The sequence below is a fragment of the Salmo salar genome, chromosome 11 (assembly GCF_965601325.2).
Source record: "Salmo salar chromosome 11, fSalSal1, whole genome shotgun sequence".
In the NCBI taxonomy this organism is placed as follows: Eukaryota; Metazoa; Chordata; class Actinopteri; order Salmoniformes; family Salmonidae; genus Salmo; species Salmo salar.
In genome coordinates, this window is record NC_138301.1 from 4,357,495 (window position 1) to 4,381,163 (window position 23,669).

Below are 23,669 nucleotides of genomic sequence, written 5' to 3' on the forward strand. Positions count from 1 at the left end.
CTATGTACAGGTGCAGTGATCTGTGAGCTGCTCTGACAGCTGGCGCTTAAAGCAAGTGAGGGAGATATGAGTCTCCAGCTCCAGCAATGGTGGGTAGTGTATGGGGCTTTGGTGACAAAATGGATGGCACTGTGATAGACTGCATCCAGTTTGTTGAGTAGAGTGTTGAAGGCTATTTTATAGATGACATCACCAAAGTTGAGGATCGGTAGGCTGGTCAGTTTTACGAGGGTATGTTTGGCAGCATGAGTGAAGGATGCTTTGTTGCGATATAGGAAGCCGATTCTAGATTTAATTTTGGATTGGAGATGCTTAATGTGAGTCTGGAAGGACAGTTTACAGTCTAACCAGACACCCAGGTATTTGTAGTTGTCCACGTATTCTAAGTCAGAGCCGTCCAGAGTAGTGATGCTGGACGGGCGAGCAGGTGCGGGCAGTGATCGATTGAATAGGATGCATTTAGTTTTACTTGCGTTTATGAGCAGTTGGAGGCCGCGGAAGGAGAGTTGTATGGCATTGAAGTTCGTCTGGAGGTTAGTTAACACAGTGTCCAAAGAGGGGCCAGAAGTATACAGAATGGTGTCGTCTGCGTAGAGGTGGATCAGAGAATCACCAGCAGCAAGAGCAACATCATTGATGTATACAGAGAAGAGAGTGAAGCTGGTTGAGAGAATGCCAAGAGTGTGCAAAGCTGTCAAAGGCAAAGGGTGGCTACTTTGAAGAATCTCAAATATAAAATATATTTCTCACTTTTTTGGTTACTACATGATTCCATATGTGTTATTTCATAGTTTTGATGTCTTCACTATTATTCTACAATATGTAAAATAGTTCAAGTAAAGAAAAATCTAAATCTAAAACTTTTGAACGGTAGTGTACATCGTCACATGTACAATCTTTCACAGTGAAACTTATGTTAGGATCTCAGTCCTGCCATTGGTCAATTGACAGGTCTTAATCCTACATGGCTCCTTGTTAACCAGCAAGTGAATAGACCACTTATCCAAATATGAGCTGGGGGAAAGTTGGAGAGGAATTGGTATAGGGGAGGTGAGGTACTTTTTGAACGGTCTTTTAATTCCCCGTATACAGTAGATCACCACCATAAGCCTTTGCAAGTGTTAAATCTGCATAAATATTGTTGATTTGCTGTTACCTTGAGACACGATTGCCCATCTCTAGACCCTTTGTAAATGGGGGTGGTGTGTCTGGAATTGTAGCTGTCGCATGGTTGTGAGTCTGGGTGGTAGATGTAAATGAGGAGAAAGGGGGTGACATGTTAAAGTGGATATTGTCTGATGGTACCAATGTTGATAACCTCAGTTCACAGAATTTATTAATGCTGTAACTTCAAAATATAAAATGAACGTAAGGGTAAGTGTACATACAAATACCGGTAAGTACTATGAACATTTCACATTTAAAATATTATTCAATTTTTAAGATCACAAAGGATCTCACACACACACATTGCCTTAAATATTTAGTCTTTCCCATTCACCCTCTGAATGGCACACATACACAATCCATGTCTCAATTGTCTCAAGGCCTAAAAGTCCTTTTTAAAGCTCTCCTCCCCTTCATCTACACTGTTTGAAGTGGATTGACATCAATAAGCGATCAAATTTCCATCTGAATTGACCTGTTCAGTCTGTCATTGAAAGAGCTGGTGTTCTTAATGTTTTGTATACTCAGTGTAATTATATCCACTGATGCTGTATACCTCAGTTCAAATCAAATACATTTTAATTGGTAACATACACATGGTTAGCAGATGTTAATGCGAGTGTAGCGAAATGCTTGTGCTTCTAGTTCCGACAGTGCGGTAATATCTAACAAGTAATCTAACAAGTTCACAACGACTACCTTAAACACATAATGGGATGGAATAAGAACATGTACATATAAATATATGGATGCGTGATGGCAGTGCGGCATAGGCCAGATGCAATAGATGGTATAAAATACAGTATATACATATGAGATGAGTAATGTAGGATTTGTAAACATTATTAAAGTGGCATTATTTAGTGACTAGTGATACCTTTATTAAATCCGTTTATTAAAGTGGACAGTGATTTGAGTCTGTATGTTGGCAGCAGCCTCTCTCTGTTAGTGATGGCTTTTTAACAGTCTGATGGCCTTAAGATAGAAGCTGTTTTTCGGTCCCAGCTTTGATGCACCTGTACTGACCTCACCTTCTGGATGATAACGGGGTGAACAGGCAGTGGCATTTGCCCCCGATGATGCGTTGTGCAGACCTCACTACCCTCTGGAGAGCCTTGCGGTTGAGGGCGGTGCAGTTGCCGTACCAGCAGGTGATACAGCCTGGCAGGATGCTCTCGATTATGCGTCTGTAAAAGTTTGGAAGGGTTTTAGGTGACAAGCCAAATTTCTTCAGCCTCCTGAGGTTGAAGAGGTGCTATTGCACCTTCTTCACCACACTGTCTGTGTGGGTGGACCATTTCAGTTTGTCTGTGATGTGTACGCCGAGGAACTTAAAACGTTACACCTTCTCCACTACTGTCCCATCGATGTGGATGGGGGGTGCTCCCTCTGCTGTTTCCTGAAGTCCACGATCATCTCCTTTGTTTTGTTGACATTGAATGAGAGGTTATTTTCCTGACACCACACTCCTATTGCCCTCACCTCCTCCCTGTAGGCTGTCTCGTCATTGCTGGTAATCAAGCCTACCTCTGTAGGCGTACATGACCACTCAGTCATGGGTGAACAGGGAGTACAGGAGAGGGCTGAGAACGCACCCTTCTGGGGCCCCAGTGTTGAGGATCAGCGTGGTGGAGATGTTGTTTCCTACCTTCACCACCTGTGGGCGGCCCGTCAGAAAGTCCAGGACCCAGTTGCACAGGGCGGGGTCAAGACCCAGGGTCTCAAGTTTATGATGAGTTTGGGGGGTACTTTTAGTTTGACTATAATTCATGGTGAACCCTGCCCGCAGCGCCATCTGTTAGGTTCTAATTTTTCAGAGTAAATAACTCACGGACACTAGAGAAGCTTAACCAAGTTTATTTCTACCCAAAGGGTCTACACAGTTGTATTCAGACAAAGACATGTTTCCACCAAGTGGAGTATATATACTCCTCTTTAGGCACTCCTCCTTCTCTCCAATCCTTACATCTTATGGTTCGACAGGAAGAGGGTAATAAGATAGGATCCTTCACGGGATCTGACCTGACCTCAACCCCTCCTTTGCCTAATCCACAGATTTCCATCCGCTTCCCCAATAGCAATCCTGTGACTTCCTCCCGTCCACCCAACACATTCCAAAGCCATCTGTCTTTCTACAGAGAACCATTAACCTCTTACATAAAAAACAGTCTCTTCCTTTTATATACTATGCTTATGCGTATAACAATGTTCATAGTTTACTCTGAATCCAACTTTATTATGGTGTTGAATGCTGAGCTGTAGTCAATAAACTGCATTCTTACATAGGTGTTCCTCTTGTCCAGATGGGATAGGGCAGTGTGTGTGTGATGGCGATTGCATCGTCTGTGGACCTATTGGGGCAGTAAGCAAATTGGAGTGGGTCTAGTGTATCAGGTAGGGTGGAGGTGATATGATCCTTGACTAGTCTCTCAAAGGACTTCATGATGACAGAAGGGAGTGCTACGGGGCGATAGTCGTTTAGTTCAGTTACCTTAGCGTTCTTGGGAACAGGAACAATGGTGGCCATCTTGAATCATGTGGGGACAGCAGACTGGGATAAGGATTGATTGAATATGTCTGTAAACTCACCAGCCAGCTGGTTTGCGCATGCTCTGAGGACGCGGTTAGGGATGCCTTCTGTGCCGGCAGCCTTGCAAGGGTTAATACGCAACGGAGGAGAGCCCACAGTCTTTGGTAGCGGGCCGTGTTGTTGGCACTGCATTGTCCTCAAAGCGCGAAAATAAGGTTTTCTTTTTGTAATCCATGTTTGTCTGTAGACCCTGCCACATGCGTCTCGTGTTTGAGCCGTTGCATTGTGACTCCACTTTGTCTCTATACTGACACTTTGCTTGTTTGATTACCTTACGGAGGGAATAACTACACTGTTTGTATTCGGCCATGTTTCCAGTTGCCTTGCCAGGATTAAATGCGGTGGTACGTGCTTTCAGTTTTGCGCGAATGCTGCCATCAATCCACGGTTTCCGGTTAGGGAAGGTTTTAATAGTCACAGTGGGTACAACATCTCCTATACACTTCCTTATAAACTCACTCACCGAGTCAGCGTATATGTTAATGTTATTGTCTGAGGCTACCCAGAACATATCCCAGTCCACGGGATCGAAGCAATCTTGAAGCGTGGAATCTGATTGGTCAGACCAGCGTTGGATAAACCTAAGCACGGGCGCTTCCTGTTTTAGTTTCTGCTGTCAAATCAGTGAGCAGCTGCTCTTATGCTCATTGTCACGAAACCATACCTTTCTTTATATCCCACCCCTGTTATAAGTTCAGAAAGAGAAAGTGTAGGCTATAAAGAAATAATGACAGTCAAATTAAAATAATTAAATAAATAGGATTTATATCAGCCTATTTGAGGAACAAATTACATCACACGTTGCATTGTTTGAACTTGTAACACAGCTGCATGGGATTTCTACTAATGCGACTCGGTGCATCCAATGGCAATGTTGGGATAGGTATAATGCCGGGAACAGTTTGTGGATTTGACAGCTCCAACGCTGTTACACCTCTCAAACATTTCCTCTAAAAAGGTACATAGCTGACAAAGCACGATCAGATTGAATCCCGGCCATGGTTAAACCTATTATTTCAATTTCATGGAAGGTCAGTCCTTGCATCCATAGCTCGGTCTATGAATAATGGCGCCGATGGCGATGGCCGCCGTTTTATGATCCCGTAACCAATTGTGCTATTGTGTGTTTTTTCGCATTATTTGTAACTTATTTTGTACATAATGTTACTGCCGCTGTGTCTTATGACCGAAAATAGCTTCTTGATATCAGGGCAGCTATTACTCATCCCGTACTGGAGGAATTATTTTTCAACGAGTCGGACGGAAAGGATTTACTCTAGACACCCAACAAGGCCCTCATCCCCGTCATTTGCACGAGGAAAAGACGGAGGTATCATGGACGATGTAAGGATTTGTCACCGAGAGGGTAATCTACTTTTACCATGGTCCTGTTAGCCTACATACAATCAATCGATAATAAAATAGACGAACTACGAGCACCTATATCCTAACAACATGACATTAAAAACTATGTTTCACCGAGTCGTGGCTGAACGATGACATGATTAACTTACAGCTGGAGGGTTTTAAGCTTTTTCTGCAGGATAGAACAGCGGCCTCTGGTAAGTAAAAGGGCGGCAGCCTATGCATATTTGTAAACAACAGTTGGTGCACGAAATCTAAGGAAGTCTCAAGGTTTTGCTCGCCTGAGGTAGAATAACTCATGATAAGTAGTGGACCACACTATTTACCAAGAGAGTTTACATCTATATTTTTCGTAGCTGTCTATATACCACCGCAGACTGATGCTGGCACTAAGACCACACTCAATGAGCTATATACAGTCATAAGCTAAGAGGAAAATGCTCATCCAGAGGCGGCACTCCTAGTGGCCGGGGACTTTAATGCAGGGAAACTCATCAGTTTTACCTAATTTCTATCAGCATGTTAAATGTGCAACCAGAGGGAAAAAAACTCTAGACCACCTTAAATCCACACACAGAGACACGTACAAAGCTCTCGCTCGCCCTCCATTTGGCAAATCTGACCATAATTCTATCCTCCTGATTCCTGCTTACAAGCAAAAACTAAAGCAGGAAGCACCAGTGACTCGGTCAATAAGAAAGTGGTGAAGCAGATGCTAAGCTACAGAACTGTTTTGCTAGCACAGACTGGAATATGTTCCGGGATTCTTCTGATGTTTTTAAGGAGTACACCACATCAGTCACTGGCTTCATCAATAAGTGCATCGATGATGTCATTGACTACAGCTCAGCGTTCAACACCATTGTGCCCTCAAAGCTCATCACTAAGCTATTGACCCTGGGACTAAGCACCTCCCTCTGCAACTGGATCCTGGACTTCCTGACGGGCTGCCCCCAGGTGGTAAGGGTAGGGAACAACACATCCGCCACGCTGATCCTCAACACGGGGGCCCTTCAGGGGTGCGTGCTCAGTCCCTTCCTGTACTCCCTAATCACTCATGACTGCATGGCCAGGCACAACTCCAACACAATCATCAAGTTCTCCGATGACACAGCAGTGGTAGGCCTGATCACTGACAACGATGACACAACCTATAGGGAGGAGGTCAGAGACGTGGTCGTGTGGTGCCAGGACAACGTGATCATGTCAAAGGAGATGTTTGTGGACTACAGGAAAAGGAGGATGGAGCACGCCCTCATTCTCATCGACAGGGCTGTAGTGGAACAGGTTGAGAGCTTGAAGTTCTTTGGTGTCCACATCACCAACAAACTATCATGGTCCAAACACACCAAGACAGTCGTGAAGAGTGCACGACAAAGCCGATTCCCCCTCCAGGAGACTGAAAAGATGTGGCATGGGTCCTCAGATCCTCAAAAGGTTTTACAGCTGCACCATCGAGAGTATCCTGACGGGTTGCATCACTGCCTGGTACGGCAAATGCTCGGCCTCCGCCCGGAGAGCACTATAGAGGGTAGTGCGTACGGCCCAGTACATCACTGCGGCCAAGCTTCCTGCCATCCAGGACCTCTATATCAGGCAGTGTCAGAGGAAGGCCCTAAAAATTATCAAAGACTCCAGCCACATTAGTCATAGACTGTTCTCTCTGCTACCGCTCGGCAAGCGGTACCGGAGCTCCAAGTCGAGGTTCCAAAAGGCTTCTTAACAGCTTCTACCCCCAAGCCATAAGACTCCTGAACAGCTAATTAATCAAAGGGCTACCCAGACCCCTCTTTTACGCTGCTGCTACTCTCTGTTCATAATCTATTCATAGTCGCTTTAAGTCTACCTACATGTACATATTATTTCAACTAACTGGTTCCCCGGCACATTGACTCTGTACCGGTACCCTCAGTATATAGCCTCGCTTGTTATTTTACTTCTGCTGTTTAATTATTTGTTACTTTTATACTTATCTATTTTTGACTTATTTTTTTTCTTAATTTCTTAACTTCTTTGGGATAGGGGGCAGTATTTTCACGTCCGGATGAAAAGCGTGCCCAGAGTAAACTGCCTGCTACTCAGGCCCAAAAGCTAGGATATGCATATTATTAGTAGATTGGGATAGAAAACATTTCTAAAACTGTTTGAATGATGTCTGTGACTATAACAGAACTCATATGGCAGGCGAAAACCTGAGAAAAATCCAACCAGGAAGTGGGAAATCTGAGGTTTGTAGTTTTTCAAGTGATTGCCTATCCAATATACAGTGTACATTTGGTAAGATTGCACTTCCTAAGGCTTTCACTAGATGTCAACAGTCTTTAGAACGTTGTTTCAGGCTTCTATTGTGAAAGGGGAGCGAATAAGACCAGTCACAGTAACTGCCTCAGCTGAAAGCCTTTAGTTGTTGATCGCGCGCAGCCGTGAGCACAAGCTCCGTTCCCTTTCCTTTCTAAAGACAAAGGAATTGTCCGGCTGGAATATTATTGAAGATTTATGATAAAAACATCCTAAAGATTGATTATATACATCATTTGACATGTTTTTACGAACTGTAATGGAACTCTTTTGACTTTTCGTCTGGACTTAGTGCCCGCTCCTTGTGCATTTGGATTAGTGAACTAAACACGCAAACAAAAAGGAGGTATTTGGACAAAAAGATTAACTTTATCGAACAAAACGAACATTTATTGTGGAACTGGGATTCCTGGGAGTGCATTCCGATGAAGATCATCAAAGGTAAGTGAATATTTAGAACACTATTTCTGACTTTTGTTGACTCCACAACATGGCGGGTATCTGTATGGCTTGTTTTGGTGGCTGAACGCTGTACTCAGATTATGCATTGTGTGCTTTCACCGTAAAGCTTTTTTGAAATCTGACACAGCGTTTGCATTAACCTCTATGGGCTAGGTGGGACGCAAGCGTCCCACCCGTGGTGCACTCCATCAACAGCAGGTGCATTTCAAGAGCGGCAAATTTGAATCCAAATAAATGTCAAAATTCTAATTTTTCAAACATACAACTATTTTACACCCTTTGAAAGATAAACATCTCCTTAATCTAACCACGTTTTACGATTTCAAGAAGGTTTTACGGCGAAAGCATAAATTTAGAGTATGTTAGGACAGTACATTTACAAGAGTTGTGTGTAATGTTTTGTCAATTCAAAGACAGGGTCACCAAAACCATAAAACCAGCTAAAATGATGCACTAACCTTTTACAATCTCCATCAGATGACACTCCTAGGACATTATGTTAGACAATGCATGCATTTTTAGTTCTATCAAGTTCATATTTATATCCAAAAACAACGTTTTACTATGGCATTGATGTTGAGGAAATCGTTTCCCTCCAATAACCGGCAGTCAAGTCAGCACCACAAATTAAATAATTAAAATTAGAAAACATTGGTAAAATATTATATTGTCATTTAAAGAATTATAGATTTACATCTCTTGAACGCAATCAACTTGCCAGATTTAAAAATAACCTTACTGGGAAATCACACTTTGCAATAATCTGAGCACTGCGCCCAGAAAAATACGCGTTGCGATACAGACTTGACGTCATGTTGGGGAGATCTAAAATCGAAAATACTATGTAAATAATCCATTACCTTTGATTCTCTTCATCAGATGTCACTTCCAGGTATCACAGGTCCATAACGAATGTAGTTTTGTTCAAAAAAGCTCATCATTTATGTCCAAAAATCTCCGTCTTGTTAGCACATGATCTAAGCCCGCCGGACTTCACTTCATGAACGAGGGGAAAAAATATATTTACGTTCGTTCAAACATGTCAAACGTTGTATAGCATAAATCATTAGGGCCTTTTTTAACCAGAACATGAATAATATTCAAGGTGGACGAATGCATTCTCTTTTATAACGTATTGGAACGAGGGTACCCAACATGAACTTGCGCGCCAGGTGTCTAATGGGCCATCATCGTTCCATGGCTCTTGTTTGGTCAGATCTCCCTCCAGAAGACTCAAAACACTTTGTAAAGGCTGGTGACATCTAGTGGAAGCAATAGGAAGTGCCAAAATATTCCTCAGCCCCTGTGTTTTTCAATGGCATAGGTTTAAAGGTAATACAACACATCAGGTATCCACTTCCTGTCAGAAAATGTCTCAGGGTTTTGCCTGCCAAATGAGTTCTGTTATACTCACAGACACCATTCAAACAGTTTTAGAAACTTTAGGGTGTTTTCTATCCATATATAATAAGTATATGCATATTCTAGTTACTGGGTAGGATTAGTAACCAGATTAAATCGGGTAAAAAAATTTTATCCAGACGTGCAAATGCTGCCCCCTAGCCCTAACAGGGTAATGGACAAAAAAATGGACGTTTCTAAGTGACCCCAGACTTTTGAACGGCAGTGTACCTTTTTCGAAAAATTTTGATTGATTTTAAACAGCGGTTGACATGCTTCGAAGTACGGTAATGGAATATTTAGAATTTTTTTGTCACGAAATGCGTTGTGCGCGTCACCCTTCTTTACACTTCGGATAGTGTCTTGAACGCACGAACAAAACAGAGGATATTTCAACATAACTATGGATTATTTTGAACCAAACCAACATTTGTTATTGAAGTAGAAGTCCTGGGAGTGCATTCTGACGAAGAATAGCAAAGGTAATAACAATTTTCTTATAGTAAATCTGACTTTGGTGAGGGCTAAACTTGGTGGGTGTCTAAACAGCTAGCCCTGTGATGCCGGGCTATCTACTCAGAATATTGCAAAATGTGCTTTCACCGAAAAGCTATTTTAAAATCGGACATAGCGAGTGCATAGAGGAGTTCTGTATCTATAATTGTTAAAATAATTGTTATGTTTTTTGTGAACGTTTATCGTGAGTAATTTAGTAAATTCACCGGAAGTTTGCGGGGGGTATGCTAGTTCTGAACGTCACATGCTAATGTAAAAAGCTGGTTTTTGATATAAATATGATCTTGATTGAACAAAACATGCATGTATTGTATAACATAATGTCCTAAGATTGTCATCTGATGAAGATCATCAAAGGTTAGTGCTGCATTTAGCTGTGGTTTGGGTTTATGTGACATTATATGCTAGCTTGGAAAATGGGTGTCTGATTATTTCTGGCTGGGTACTCTGCTGACATAATCTAATATTTTGCTTTCGTTGTAAAGCCTTTTTGAAATCGGACAGTGTGGTTAGATTAACGAGAGTCTTGTCTTTAAAATGGTGTAAAATAGTCATATGTTTGAGAAATTGAAGTTAAAGCATTTCTAAGGTATTTGAATAACGCGCCACGGGATTCCACTGGCTGTTACGTAGGTGGGACGAAATCGTCCCACTAGCCCTAGAGAAGTTAATGTGGCTCTCTGCAAAATCACCGGGTGTTTTGTAGGCAAAACATTACTGAACATAACGTGCCAATGTAAACTGAGATTTTTGGATATAAATATGAACTTTATCGAACAAAACATACATGTATTGTGTAACATGACGTCCTATGAGTGCCATCTGATGAAGATCATCAAAGGTTAGTGATTCATTTTATCTCTATTTCTGCTTTTTGTGACTCCTCTCTTTGGCTGGAAAATGGCTTTATGTTTTTTGTGACTAGGTGCTGACCTAACATAATCGTATGTTATGCTTTCGCCGTAAAGCCTTTTTGAAATCAGACACTGTGGCTGGATTAACAAGAAGTTTATCTTTAAAATGGTGTTTAATACTTGTATGTTTGAGGAATTCTAATTATGAGATTTCTGTTGTTTTGAATTTGGCGCCCTGCAATTTCACTGGCTGTTGTCGAGGTGGGTTAGGGTTAGGGTTAGCGTCCCACATATCCCAGAGAGGTTAAAGCATTGTTGGTTAAGGGCTTGTAAGTAAGCATTTCACTGTTAGGTCTACACCTGTTGTTTTCGACGCATGTGACAAATAAAATATGATTTGATTTGATCAATATTCATACCTTGTCTCAGATTTTCAAGCAGATTTAAGTCAGGCCTGAGACTGGATGATTCAGGAACACTCAGCACCTATTGGAAAGCCGGTGTGGTATGTCTTTGGCATAAAAATGGGTGTAATTGTCCCGCTGAAAAAGAAAACCAACCCTTAGGTATTCCGAAGACTGAGACAGGGTTTCCTCTAACTTTTTATTTGGAGTTTGATCCTGACAACTCCCCAGTCCCTGCCGGTGGCACGCATACCCAGAACATGATGCTGCCACCACAATAATTGAAAAGGTTTCACAACATTGCATTCACTACACCTTACTGACCGGTATCACAAAGTGAAAAGAATGAAGCCTGGTTTAAAAACTCCACTCCAATTCATTCATTCTGTTTGCAACAAGGCCATTAGGTAATACTGCAAGACAACACAACAAATATATTTTTGGCCTAAATTAAAAACTACATGATTTGTTCAAGTCCAATACAACACAATACATAGTGAAACCCTCTGTATTTTCAAGTCTTGTAGTGGCAGATTCATGCTATGGGTATGCATGTCACTGGCAAGGACTGGGGAGTTTGTAAGGATAAAAATAAAATAATGAAACGAGCAAAGCCTAGACAAAAAGCCGAGGAAAACCCTCCTCAGTCTTATGAAAATCTAACCCTGGGATAGTTTTATTTTTCAGCGGGACAATTACAATTTATTTTGTCAAAGACACACCAGAATGGCTTTCCAATAGGTGTTGAGTATTTCTGAGTGGTCCAGCCTCAGTCCTCACTTACATTTGCTTCATAATTTTAGACAAAGTTTGAATATTGCCGTCCATCAATGACTCCCACCCAGATGTACTGAGCTTGAGCAAGTTTGACAAAAACAATAGATAAATGTTGTCCTAAGAGTTGTGCAAAGTTAAAACTCACAATTGTCTAAATGTTTGCCTCTTAGATTTTCACCTTTTCACTTTTCTAACTCTGTTTCCACGTTATTCCCAATTCCATCCCTGGTTATAAGGCTATGTATTTTATCAATATACGTATGAGATGTGCGTTATTGGTTCTTCATGAGAAAGGATTGTGTCCAAGACAGTTTTCCCCTCTGTGGTGGTCACTCAAGTTCCTTTTTATCTTAGTTTACCTATCAGCAGTCAAGCAGTAGCAGCATTCCTTTCCTCTCCCCCTGTCTGACCAGAGAGGGCTGATTTGCACATACCCATAACTCAAACAAACAGCCCTGCTACCAGACCTGTGTTCAAACACTACTTGAAATAATTTCAACTACTTGGAATGGTTTTGATTGAGCTATTCTGTTGCCATGAAACCAATAGAATACTCACAAAACTGCAAACCCTGCCTATCTGGCACACAAGGGAGGCTAAAATAAAATCTACAAGTATTTGAAAGATGCAAAGTAGTATTTGAACCCAGGTCTGCCTGCTACAGTCAGCCAGAGAGAGACATGTTTGGGAAATGGGTGTTAAAAATTCCTGAGGTTCCCCTCGTCTCGCCATCATTAAAGAAGGGAGGGGAAACGGACGATAGTGCTTGTTGGTGATGGATTCCAGGGTCGTATTCATTAGTGAACACGTAGCAAAAACATTTTGCAACATATAACAAGAAACGTTTGTTTTTGTTTTCCAAGTTCAGGAAGTCCTTCTCCGTTTCTTTCCGTTTTTCCATTTTGTGTTTAACGAACACGATCCAGTACAGGGCAGCGCAGGACATACTCAGCGTCATTGTCTGAAGGCAGCTATGTACAGAGTAGTGCCAAGGGTTTTTCTTGTTGCTTTAGCCAAAGGGTGGTGTTCAGTAGGCATAAAACTGAGTGAAACATGCCAGTCTGTATGAAGTGTTCCCATAATAGCACATTACAGGGAATTTTGGGGGCATAGCCCAACATGTAGCCATTACACCAAGAGGCTCGGACCCCTGTTGAGGTCACTAGTTGTTGTACTAAGGTCACTACAATACTGTGATATGATCAAATATTATCCCATAGGCCTATCACAAATAACACATAGATGTGTATGTACAGTCGTGGCCAAAAGTTTTGAGAATGACACAAATATTCATTTTCACAAAGTCTGCTGCCTCAGTTTGTATGATGGCAATTTGCATATACTCCAGAATGTTATGAAGAGTGATCAGATGAATTGCAATGAATTGCAAAGTCCCTCTTTGCCATGCAAATGAACTGAATCCCAAGAAAAACATTTCCACTGCATTTCAGCCCTGCCACAAAGGACCAGCTGACATCATGTCAGTGATTGTCTCGTTAACACAGGTGTGAGTGTTGACGAGGACAAGGCTGGAGATCCCTCTGTCATGCTGATTGAGTTCGAATAACAGACTCGTAGCTTCAAATGGAGGGTGGTGCTTGGAATCATTGTTCTTCCTCTGTCAACCATGATTACCTGAAAGGAAACACGTGCTGTCATCATTGCTTTGCACAAAAAGGACTTCACAGGCAAGGATATTGCTACCAGTAAGATTGCACCTAAATCAACCATTTATCGGATCATCAAGAACTTCAAGGAGAGCGGTTCAATTGTTGTGAAGAAGGCTTCAGGGTGCCCAAGAAAGTCCAGCAAGCGGCAGGACCGTCTCCTAAAGTTGATTCAGCTGCGGGATCGGGGCACCACCAGTACAGAGCTTGCTCAGGAATGGCAGCAGGCAGGTGTGAGTGCATCTGCACCCACAGTGAGGCGAAGACTTTTGGAGGATGGCCTGGTGTCAAGAAGGGCAGCAAAGAAGCCACTTCTCTCCAGGAAAAACATAAGGGACAGACTGATATTCTGCAAAAGGTACAGGGATTGGACTGCTGAGGACTGGGGTAAAGTCATTTTCTCTGATGAATCCCCTTTCCAATTATTTGGGGCGTCCGGAAAAAAGCTTGTCCGGAGAAGACAAGGTGAGCGCTACCATCACTCCTGTGTCATGCCAACAGTAAAGCATCCTGAGACCATTCCTGTGTGGGGTTGCTTCTAAGCTAAGGGACTGGGCTCACTTACAATTTTGCCTAAGAACACAGCCATGAATAAAGAATGGTACCAACACATCCTCCGAGAGCAACTTCTCCTAACCATCCGGGAACAGTTTGGTGACGAGCAATGCCTTTTCCAGCATGATGAAGCACCTTGCCATAAGGCAAAAGTGATAACTAAGTGGCTTGGGGAACAAAACAATCAATATTTTGGGTCCATGGCCAGGAAACTCCCCAGACCTTAATCCCATTGAGAACTTGTGGTCAATCCTCAAGAGGCGGGTGGACAAACAAAAACCCACAAATTCTGACAAACTCCAAGCATTGATTATGCAAGAATGGGCTGCCATCAGTCAGGATGTGGCCCGGAAGTTAATTGACAGCATGCCAGGGCGGATTGCAGAGGTCTTGAAAAAGAAGAGTCAACTCTGCAAATATTGAGTCTTTGCATCAACTTCATTTAATTGCCAATAAAAGCCTTTGACACTTATAAAATGCTTGTAATTATACTTCAGTATTCCATAGTAACATCTGACAAAAATATCTAAAGACACTGAAGCAGCAGACTTTGTGGAAATTAATATTTGTGTCATTCTCAAAACTTTTGGCCACGACTGTACAGTGCCCTAAATATTTCACCTAACCTTACACCTGAGTAACTGTCACCGAAGTTACTTTCTGGCCACTTGTTGTGTGCAATTTATGTATAACATTTTTAGGCTGAGTGCATCAAGTTTCATAGAGTGTTTGCATGACAATAGCCTTCTGGTGCACCAGCCTGACCTAGTGATCTGTAGCTATGTGCTGACATCATGGATCACATGGCCTAGGCCAGGCTTTATTCTGGGCCTATGGGAGACGATTTTGGCCTTGCGGTAGCAGCGTGGGTTCAGGCTCCGAAATAAAACCAAACCATTCCCAGTGACCAATGACCAGTGGTCAAGCTTTGAGGGCACAGCTAGGAATATCACATAAGCTTAATGGGTAAAAAGAGATTGGGAGCGGCTTTTGGTGCTCTAGTCACTTTGTCTGATGGTCTGGTTTCCTCAGGCTTTTGTAAGATGTCATACTGCTTTATTAAGGTCTGTTCATATGAGCTTTGCCCTTCACTTGACTTTCAATGACCCTAGGCTTCTAACAACTGTCGAGAGTAGTTGCAAAAGTGGCAAATAGTTGTTGCTCTTGATTGTATTTCTCTACTGCTGCTGGAATAGTTAGTGTCCGAATCTGCCTTGTGATTTGGGTCACACTTTATTTGGATAGCCTGAATTGCTCTACAGATGGTTATACTATCTGTTGATAAGCAACTGCTTGCTAAGGTTAGGGTCAGGTTTAGAATAATGGCTAGGGTTAGGGTTTATTTTTTTAAATGTTTTTAAATATTTAACTAGGCAAGTCAGTTAAAGAACAAATTGTTATTTACAATGACGGTCTATACCGGCCAAACCCGGACGACGCTGGGCCAATTGTGCGCCGCCCTATGGGAAGCTAGGGTTAGGATAAGTAGATAGTTGAAGTCTGTAGAGCATCTACAGATGGACTATCCAAATAAAGTGTTACCATGATTTGTCCCCAAATACTAGTCACACCCACCCACCCACCCACCCGCTGGAGATTACACTGTCTAGATATTATTGCTTAGCATCAAAGTGGAAGTCATGTCTAGCCAGGTCATCCCTGACCCTTAATAACCTCTTAGCTCCTGCAATAGACCAGAGGCTTCAGGAGATTTAGCCCTAATCGCTCAGGTTGCCCTAATGTGGAGGCCGGGGCTGAAGCACAGATGGGAACAGACTGTAGAAAGAGAATAGTAATAAATGAGGAATGCCCTCCATGTGTTTCAACAAAATAGTGCTGAGCGATTAGTGCTTTTTTTGGTCTGTTCGGTTTCAGTTTGATTATTGAAAAAATTATCATGGTTTTTGATTTCTGTTTCGATTATACATTTTTTACACTAAATGCACACACCGGGGGCAAACGACCTGCCCTCCAGGACACCTACAGCACCTGACATCACAGGAGGGTCAAAAAGATCATCAAGGACAACAACCACCCAAGCCACTGCCTGTTCACCTCGCTATCATCCAGAAGGCGAGGTCAGCACAGGTGCATCAAAGCTGGGACCAAGAGACAGAAGCTGTTTTTCAGTCTCAAGACTTTTAAATAGCCATCACTAGGCAGCTTACACCCGGTTAAATAACCCTACACCTTAGAGGCTGCTACCCCATATACATAGACTTGAAATCACTGGCCACTTTAATAATGGAACACTAGTCACTTTAATAATGTTTATATATTTTTGCTTTAGTCATCTCATATGTATATGTTTTCTATTCTACTGTATTTAGTCTATGCCACTCTGACATTGCTCACCCTAATATTTATATATTCCTCAATTCCATTCTTTTACTTTTAGGTTGTGTGTATTGTTGTGAATTGTTAGATATTACTGCACTGTTGTAGCTAGAAACACAAACATTTCACAATAACATCTGCTAAACATGTGTATGTGACAAATACAATTTGATTTGATGCATTATGTGGGTTGAATGCTGTAACATCACAGAATAAAACAATTAATAAAAGTCCCATGACTGCCCATTACTGCTTATCACTTATTAACAATAATTTATTCACATTACTTTAATAAAATATTTCAGTTGTGTATATATTACATTTGTTTTATTTGATGACTTTATTTTAATTCCAAGTCATCTCATCTCTATAAAGCTGCTGCCTATGCTGGCGTTTGCTATTTATTACTGAAATGGAGCTGACGTTAGATTTAACTAATAATAATCAAGCCAAACATGCAGCCTTTGCTATCACAGCTAGTGCAAATTTCAGGGAATTAGGTAATGCAACAGGAAGTAGATTCCACTTGATCCTTTTTGATTTCTGTATTTTGTGACGTCTGAAAAATATTGTGGATACGTTTAAAGATTCTAATCAGTGTTTACGTTATATTTATCCCATTTTCAGTTGTAACAATTAGACTAGTCCTGTTCTTTTGCAAATGAGCAAAGTCTGGTCCAAAAGGTGGTTCGAGAAGTCATGTCTCTACATAGCGAGAGATTTGGCCTTTTTATATTTATGTGTGTCTCAAATGACACCCTATTCTTCTTTCCCCCCAAGATGGCGTAGCAGTTCAGACGTCCTTTACCCTCCTCTTGTCGTGTCCCGTGTATATATATATTTACATATTTTTCTTCGCATTATCTTTTTACATTTTTTTCTTCTAAAACTCAACCTCAAAGCACTCTCCTGCAACCCGCCTCACCAATTTAAAAAAAGAAAGTATTATTTACCTCAAATCTGAAATCCACAACAGAAGCTAGCCAGAGGTTAGCCATTTTCACTGGCTAACGTTGGAGTTCAGCTAGCCATGGTTAGCTGGCCTCAGCTATCCATTAGCTCGAAAAGCTATCGCCAGTTTTTGTACAGCGCGACTCAGACCAGAGCACACCGGACCTATTCTCTCTCCTTTCCCCGATTTATACCGTAGGCTCTGGACATTTACACCTGGATCTTGAAGCTAACTAGCTGCTGCCTGAGTGACTATTGGCAACGTCAGTCCCGGAATTAACACACATTATTCCGGAGCTAGCCAGCTGAAGAGTTCTGTCAGCCACTCATGGGCTTTTCCTGAGCTAGCCAGCTGAAGTGTCTCCTGGGCTACAATCACCTATCCTGACCCGCTTTACTGCCGATGCGGAGCCCCATCGGGCCTTCACGATGGGACCACCGACGTTATCTGCCCGAGGGAGTTATCCAACTGGCCCCTCCGTCGCGACGTAACCTGATCGCCCATCTGCGGCCCACTAATCGTTAATCGTTAGCTGTCTTATCGGCTGCGATCTGAATAGGTCTATCGGACACTTTTCTTGGGCCACTATAACTATTTTGCCAACTTGGACTGGTCCCCCCTTCCACACGGAACCCCACTAACCCACAGATGGAAACGCACGAGGTGGTTAAAAACAGACCTCCCTCCATCTTCCACCAGCTTGCTACCTATGGCTCGGCTAGCTGTCTGAATCTCACTGGACCCTTTGATCACTCGGCTAAGCATGCCTCTCCTCAATGTCAATATGCAATGTCCATTGCTGTTCTGGTTAGTGTTTATTGGCTTATTTCACTGTAGAGCCTCTAGCCCTGCTCATTATACCTTATCCAACCTCTCAGTTCCTCCACCCACACATGCTATGACATCTTCTGGTTTCAATGATGTTTCTAGAGACAATATCTCTCTCATCATCAGTAAATGCCTAGGTTTACCTCCTCTGTATTCACATCCCACCATACCTTTGTCTGTACATTATACCTTGAAGCTATTTTATCGCCCCCAGAAACCTGCTCCTTTTTCTCTCTATTCTGGACTATTCAGACGACCAATTCTTATAGCTTTTAGCCGTACCCTCATACTCATTCTTCTCTGCTCCTCTGGGGATGTAGAGGTGAATCCAGGCCCTGCAGTGCCTGGCTCCACTCCTACTCCCCAGGCGCTCTCTTTTGATGACTTCTGTAACCGTAATAGCCTTGGTTTCATGCATGGTAACATTAGAAGCCTCCTCCCTAAGTTTGTTTTATTCACTGCTTTAGCACACTCTGCCAACCCGGATGTCCTAGCTGTGTCTGAATCTTGGTTTAGGAAGTCCACCAAAAACTCTGAAATCTTCATCCCTAACTACAACGTTTTCAGACAAGATAGAACGACCAAAGGGGGCGGTGTTGCAATCTACTGCAGAGATAGCCTGCAGAGCTCTGTCCTGCTATCCAGGTCTGTACCCAAACAATTTGAACTTCTACTTTTAAAAATCCACCTCTCCAAAAACAAGTCTCTCACCGTCGCCGCCTGCTATAGACCCCCTCGGCCCCTAGCTGTGCTCTGGACACCATATGTGAACTGATTGCCCCCCATCTATCTTCAGAGCTCGTGCTACTAGGTGACCTAAACTGGGACATGCTTAACACCCCAGCCATCCTACAATCCAAGCTTGATGCCCTCAATCTCACACAAATTATTAATGAACCCACAAGGTACAACCCCAAAGCCGCAAACACTGGCACCCTCATAGATTTCATCCTAACCAACATGCCCTCTAAATACACCTCTGCTGTTTTCAACCAAGATCTCAGCGATCACTGCCTCATTGCCTGCACCCGTAATGGTTCAGCGGTCAAACACCACTCATCACTGTCAAACGCTCCCTGAAACATTTCAACGAGCAAGTCTTTCTAATCGACCTGGCCCTGGTATCCTGGAAGGATATTGACCTCATCCCTTCAGTAGAGGATGCCTGGTTATTTAAAAAAAATGCCTTCCTCACCATCTTAAATAAGCATGCCCCTTTCAAGAAATGTAGAACCAGGAACAGATATAGCCCTTGGTTCTCCCCAGACCTGACTGCCCTTAACCAACACAAAAATATCCTGTGGTGTTCTGCATTAGCATCGAACTGCCCCCGCGATATGCAACTTTTCAGAGAAGTTAGAAACCAATACACACAGGCAGTTAGAAACGCCAAGGCTAGCTTTTTCAAACAGAAATTTGCTTCCTGCAACACAAACTCTAAAAGGTTCTGGGACACTGTAAAGTCCATGGAGAATAAGAACACCTCCTCCCAACTGCCCACTGCACTGAGGATAGGAAACTCTGTCATCACCGATAAGCCCACTATAATTGAGAATTTCAATAAGCATTTTTCTACGGCTGGCCATGCTTTCTACCTAACTACCCCTACTGCATTCAACAGCACTGTACCCCCCACAGCTACTCACCCAAGCCTCCCCCATTTCTCCTTCTCCCAAATCCATCCAGCTGATGTTCTGAAAGAGCTGCAAAATCTGGACCACTACAAATCAGCTGGGCTTGACAATCTGGACCCTTTCTTTCTAAAATTGTCTGCCGAAATTATTGCAACCCCTATTACTAGCCTGTTCAACCTCTCTTTCGTGTCGTCTGAGATTCCCATAGATTGGAAAGCAGCTGCTGTCATCCCCCTCTTCAAAGGAGGTGACACTCTTGACCCAAATTGCTACAGACCTATATCCATCCTACCCTGCCTTTCTAAGGTCTTCGAAAGCCAAGTCAACAAACAGATTACCGACCATTTCGAAACCCACCGCACCCTCTCCGCTATGCAATCTGGTTTCAGAGCTGGTCATGGGTGCACCTCAGCCACGCTCAAGGTCCTAAACAACATCGTAACCGCCATCGATAAGAAACAATACTGTGCTGCCGTATTCATTGACCTGGCCAAAGCTTTTGACTCTGTTAATCACCACATCCTCATCGGCAGACTCAGTAGCCTTGGTTTCTCAAACGATTGCGTCGCCTAGTTCACCAACTACTTCTCTGATAGAGTTCAGTGTGTCAAATCGGAGGGCCTGCTGTCCGGACCTCTGGCAGTCTCTATGGGGGTACAACAGGGTTCAATTCTTGGGACAACTCTTTTCTCTGTATACATCAATGATGTCGCTCTTGCTGCTGGTGAATCTGATCCACCTCTACGCAGACGACACCATTCTGTATGCTTCTGGCCCTTCTTTGGACACTGTGTTAACAACCCTCCAGACGAGCTTCAATGCCATACAACTCCCCTTCCGTGGTCTCCAACTGCTCCTAAATACAAGTAAAACTAAATGCTTGCTCTTCAACCGATCGCTGCCTGCACCTGCCCGCCTGTCCAGCATCACTTCTCTGGACGGTCCTGACTTAGAATTTGTGGACAACTACAAATACCTAGGTGTCTGGTTAGACTGTAAACTCTCCTTCCAGACTCACATCAATCGTCTCCAATCCAAAGTTAAATCTAGAATTGGCTTCTTATTTCGCAACAAAGCATCCTTCACTCATGCTGCCAAACATACCCTCGTAAAACTGACCATCCTACCAATCCTCGACTTCGGCGATGTCATTTACAAAATAGCCTCCAATACCCTACTCAACAAGCTGGATGCAGTCTATCACAGTGCCATCCGTTTTGTCACCAAAGCCCCATATACTACCCACCACTGCGACCTGTACGCTCTCGTTGGCTGGCCTTCGCTTCATAATCGTCGCCAAACACATTGGCTCCAGGTCATCTACAAGACCCTGCTAGGTAAAGTCCCCCCTTATCTCTGCTCACTGGTCACCATAGCAGCACCCACCTGTAGCACACGCTCCAGCAGGTATATCTCTCTGGTCACCCCTAAAGCTCCTTTGCACCATATTATTTATATTTTAACTTTGAACTTTCTTCAAATTATAAATCTACCATTCCAGTGTTTTACTTGCTATACTTTATTTACTTTGCCACCATGGCCTTTTTTGCCTTTACCTCCCTTATCTCACATCATTTGCTCACATTGTATATAGTCTTATTTTTGTCTACTGTATCATTGATTGTATGTTGTTTTACTCCATGTGTAACTCTGTGTTTTTTGTATGTTGTCGAACTGCTTTGCTTTATCTTGGCCAGGTCGCAATTGTAAATGAGAACTTGTTCTCAACTTGCCTACCTGGTTAAATAAAGGTGAAATAAATAAATAAATAAAAAATTCCCTATATAGTGCAGTACTTTTTTTACAAAAGCCTTGTGGGCCCTGGTCAAAAGTTGTGCACTATAAAGGGATTAGGATGCCATTTGGGACACACAGGTATAGTAACAGCCCAGTCAGTGCTTCCTGAGGGCAAGCGACACATAAATTATGTCCCAAATGGCACCCTATTCCCTACATAGTGCACTACTTTTGATAATAGCCCTATGGGCCCTGGTCAAAAGCAGTGCACTTTTTAGGGAACAGGGTGCCATTTGGGTCATAGGCATAGGCTCTGCAGGCTTTGACCAAAAGCGTGCAGACAGAAACAGGAGATTGTATGTGTTGTCTTTCTCCCGTAATAGGTTAATGCTATTTTATGTTTTGGTGAGGTATCAGAGCTTCCTGTGCTTTCTCGCTAGAGCATCCAGTTGTCTGGAACTGGTTAGACTGTCCTTAAAAAACATGCCGCCGCAAGTTCATTTTTGAGTTTATTCTGTCATCAATTGGCAGTGGCAAAATGTTGTGTGTGTATGGGCCAACGTGGCTCTATTTCTAAGTGGGTGAATGTGCTATCTCCTGCTCTGACAAAAATTGTGTGTGCATGTTCTCCCGCTGACCAGTGTGTGTGTGTGTGTGTTCTTGTGCTGACCATGATGTGTGTGTTCTTTTGTGTCTTCCAGCTAATTGTGCGTCTGAAGAGGGAGATCCAGTCCCTGAAGGAAGAGCTCTCTATGGTGACTGGGGAGAAAAGAGAGGACCAGCTAACTCAAGAGGAGATTCATAAGTACGCTCCATTCATATTTGCCTAGAGTCAATTATATGTCATTCAAATCCACCGAATGAAAGCCTCATAAGACTAAAATCATAGGCTGCCTCCCAAATTGCACCGTATTACCTTTATAGCGCATTACTTTTGACCAGGACCCATAGGGCTCTGGTCAGAAGTAATGCACTATATAGGCAGGGCTCTCCCACTCTGTTCCCCAGTTGTAGCTAACCTGATTCAGCTGATCAACCAGCTATTTATTAGAATCAGGTGCGCTAGATTAGGCTTGAAGTGAAAATGTACAGGACTGTAGCTCCCTAGGAACAGGGTTGGAGAGCCCTGAAATAGGGAAAAGGGTGCTATTTTGCATGCGTCCATGATGTTTAAGGGGGTTCATAGCATGTGTCTTCAACTCAGAAAACTATAGCAGGAATTCAATTAAACCCGGCTTAGAAAAGTTTACACAGTTTCTTAGTTTACACATTTAGAGTATCATGGAAGAAGAAAAAACGCTCAATGTTGCAAAATACATTCACAAAGTTCCGGAGAATGCAGCAGCAGGCATTCGGCCAGTGCAGCATTGGTTGTGTGTCTGTAATGATCTGAGCAGCAGTTAGACATCACTGAGGCAGTCATCTCAGGACAGTGAGGACAGGAACAGTGCTGTGCTGGCCTCTGTCCTGCTTCCAGGATGTTTACACCACGCACCAGACAGAGAGAAATTCTTAATTTACACAGCTATTTATTCTAGCGAGTTTTAGCCGCACAGTATATGATCCATCATTTTGCCTGTTATTCGGGACTGTGCAATAGTGCCAATGTATCTAGTAGTTGCCAAGATGTTAAAGCCACATTATCTTCTGCTTACTTTCAACTTCAGGGGTTCCCCAAAGGACTGTTCTTGACAATCTGGGCCGGGTTTAATAAAATATATTTATGGGGAAATTGTTTAAGGGCGTAAGTTAAGGAAACGTTTAAAGTGACCCTAGCGCTCTTAACAGCAGGATGACCCGGATAGTGTTCATTAGGACATGCGCAGGTTTTATTTTTTACGCTTTGGAATATAAAATGAAAATGAGTTTCTTAATGGATGAGTCCGGGTATTTTCGCGATGTGCTTCAGTCCGCTTTTTTCCATTTGGTGCCTAATGAACTCGACCGTGGACGGGCCCAGTGTTCAGACCCCAAGGGTTTCACCTAAACTCCTGGCAACACTTCCCTCCAGTTCTGATCTTTTTACCTCTCCCAGCTTCCTCGATGCAATGTTTTTACAATTTTCCCTCTCTCCTCGGCTGATTATCCCTGGTTTCCCCTATCTGTGGTCAAACTCACGCAGGGG

The 23,669-nt window shown here is 42.9% G+C and overlaps 1 protein-coding gene across 2 annotated transcripts in view; it reads left to right on the top strand.

Annotated features, from left to right (window-relative positions):
- Positions 1–23,669, top strand: part of kif6 (kinesin family member 6) — a 288,300-nt gene that overhangs the window by 75,256 nt on the left and 189,375 nt on the right. For both annotated transcript variants that reach the window (XM_082957633.1, XM_082957634.1), the window contains one exon: positions 22,246–22,349. In XM_082957633.1, the coding sequence (XP_082813759.1) occupies positions 22,246–22,349 (104 nt within the window). The remainder of the gene's footprint in view (positions 1–22,245; positions 22,350–23,669) is intronic.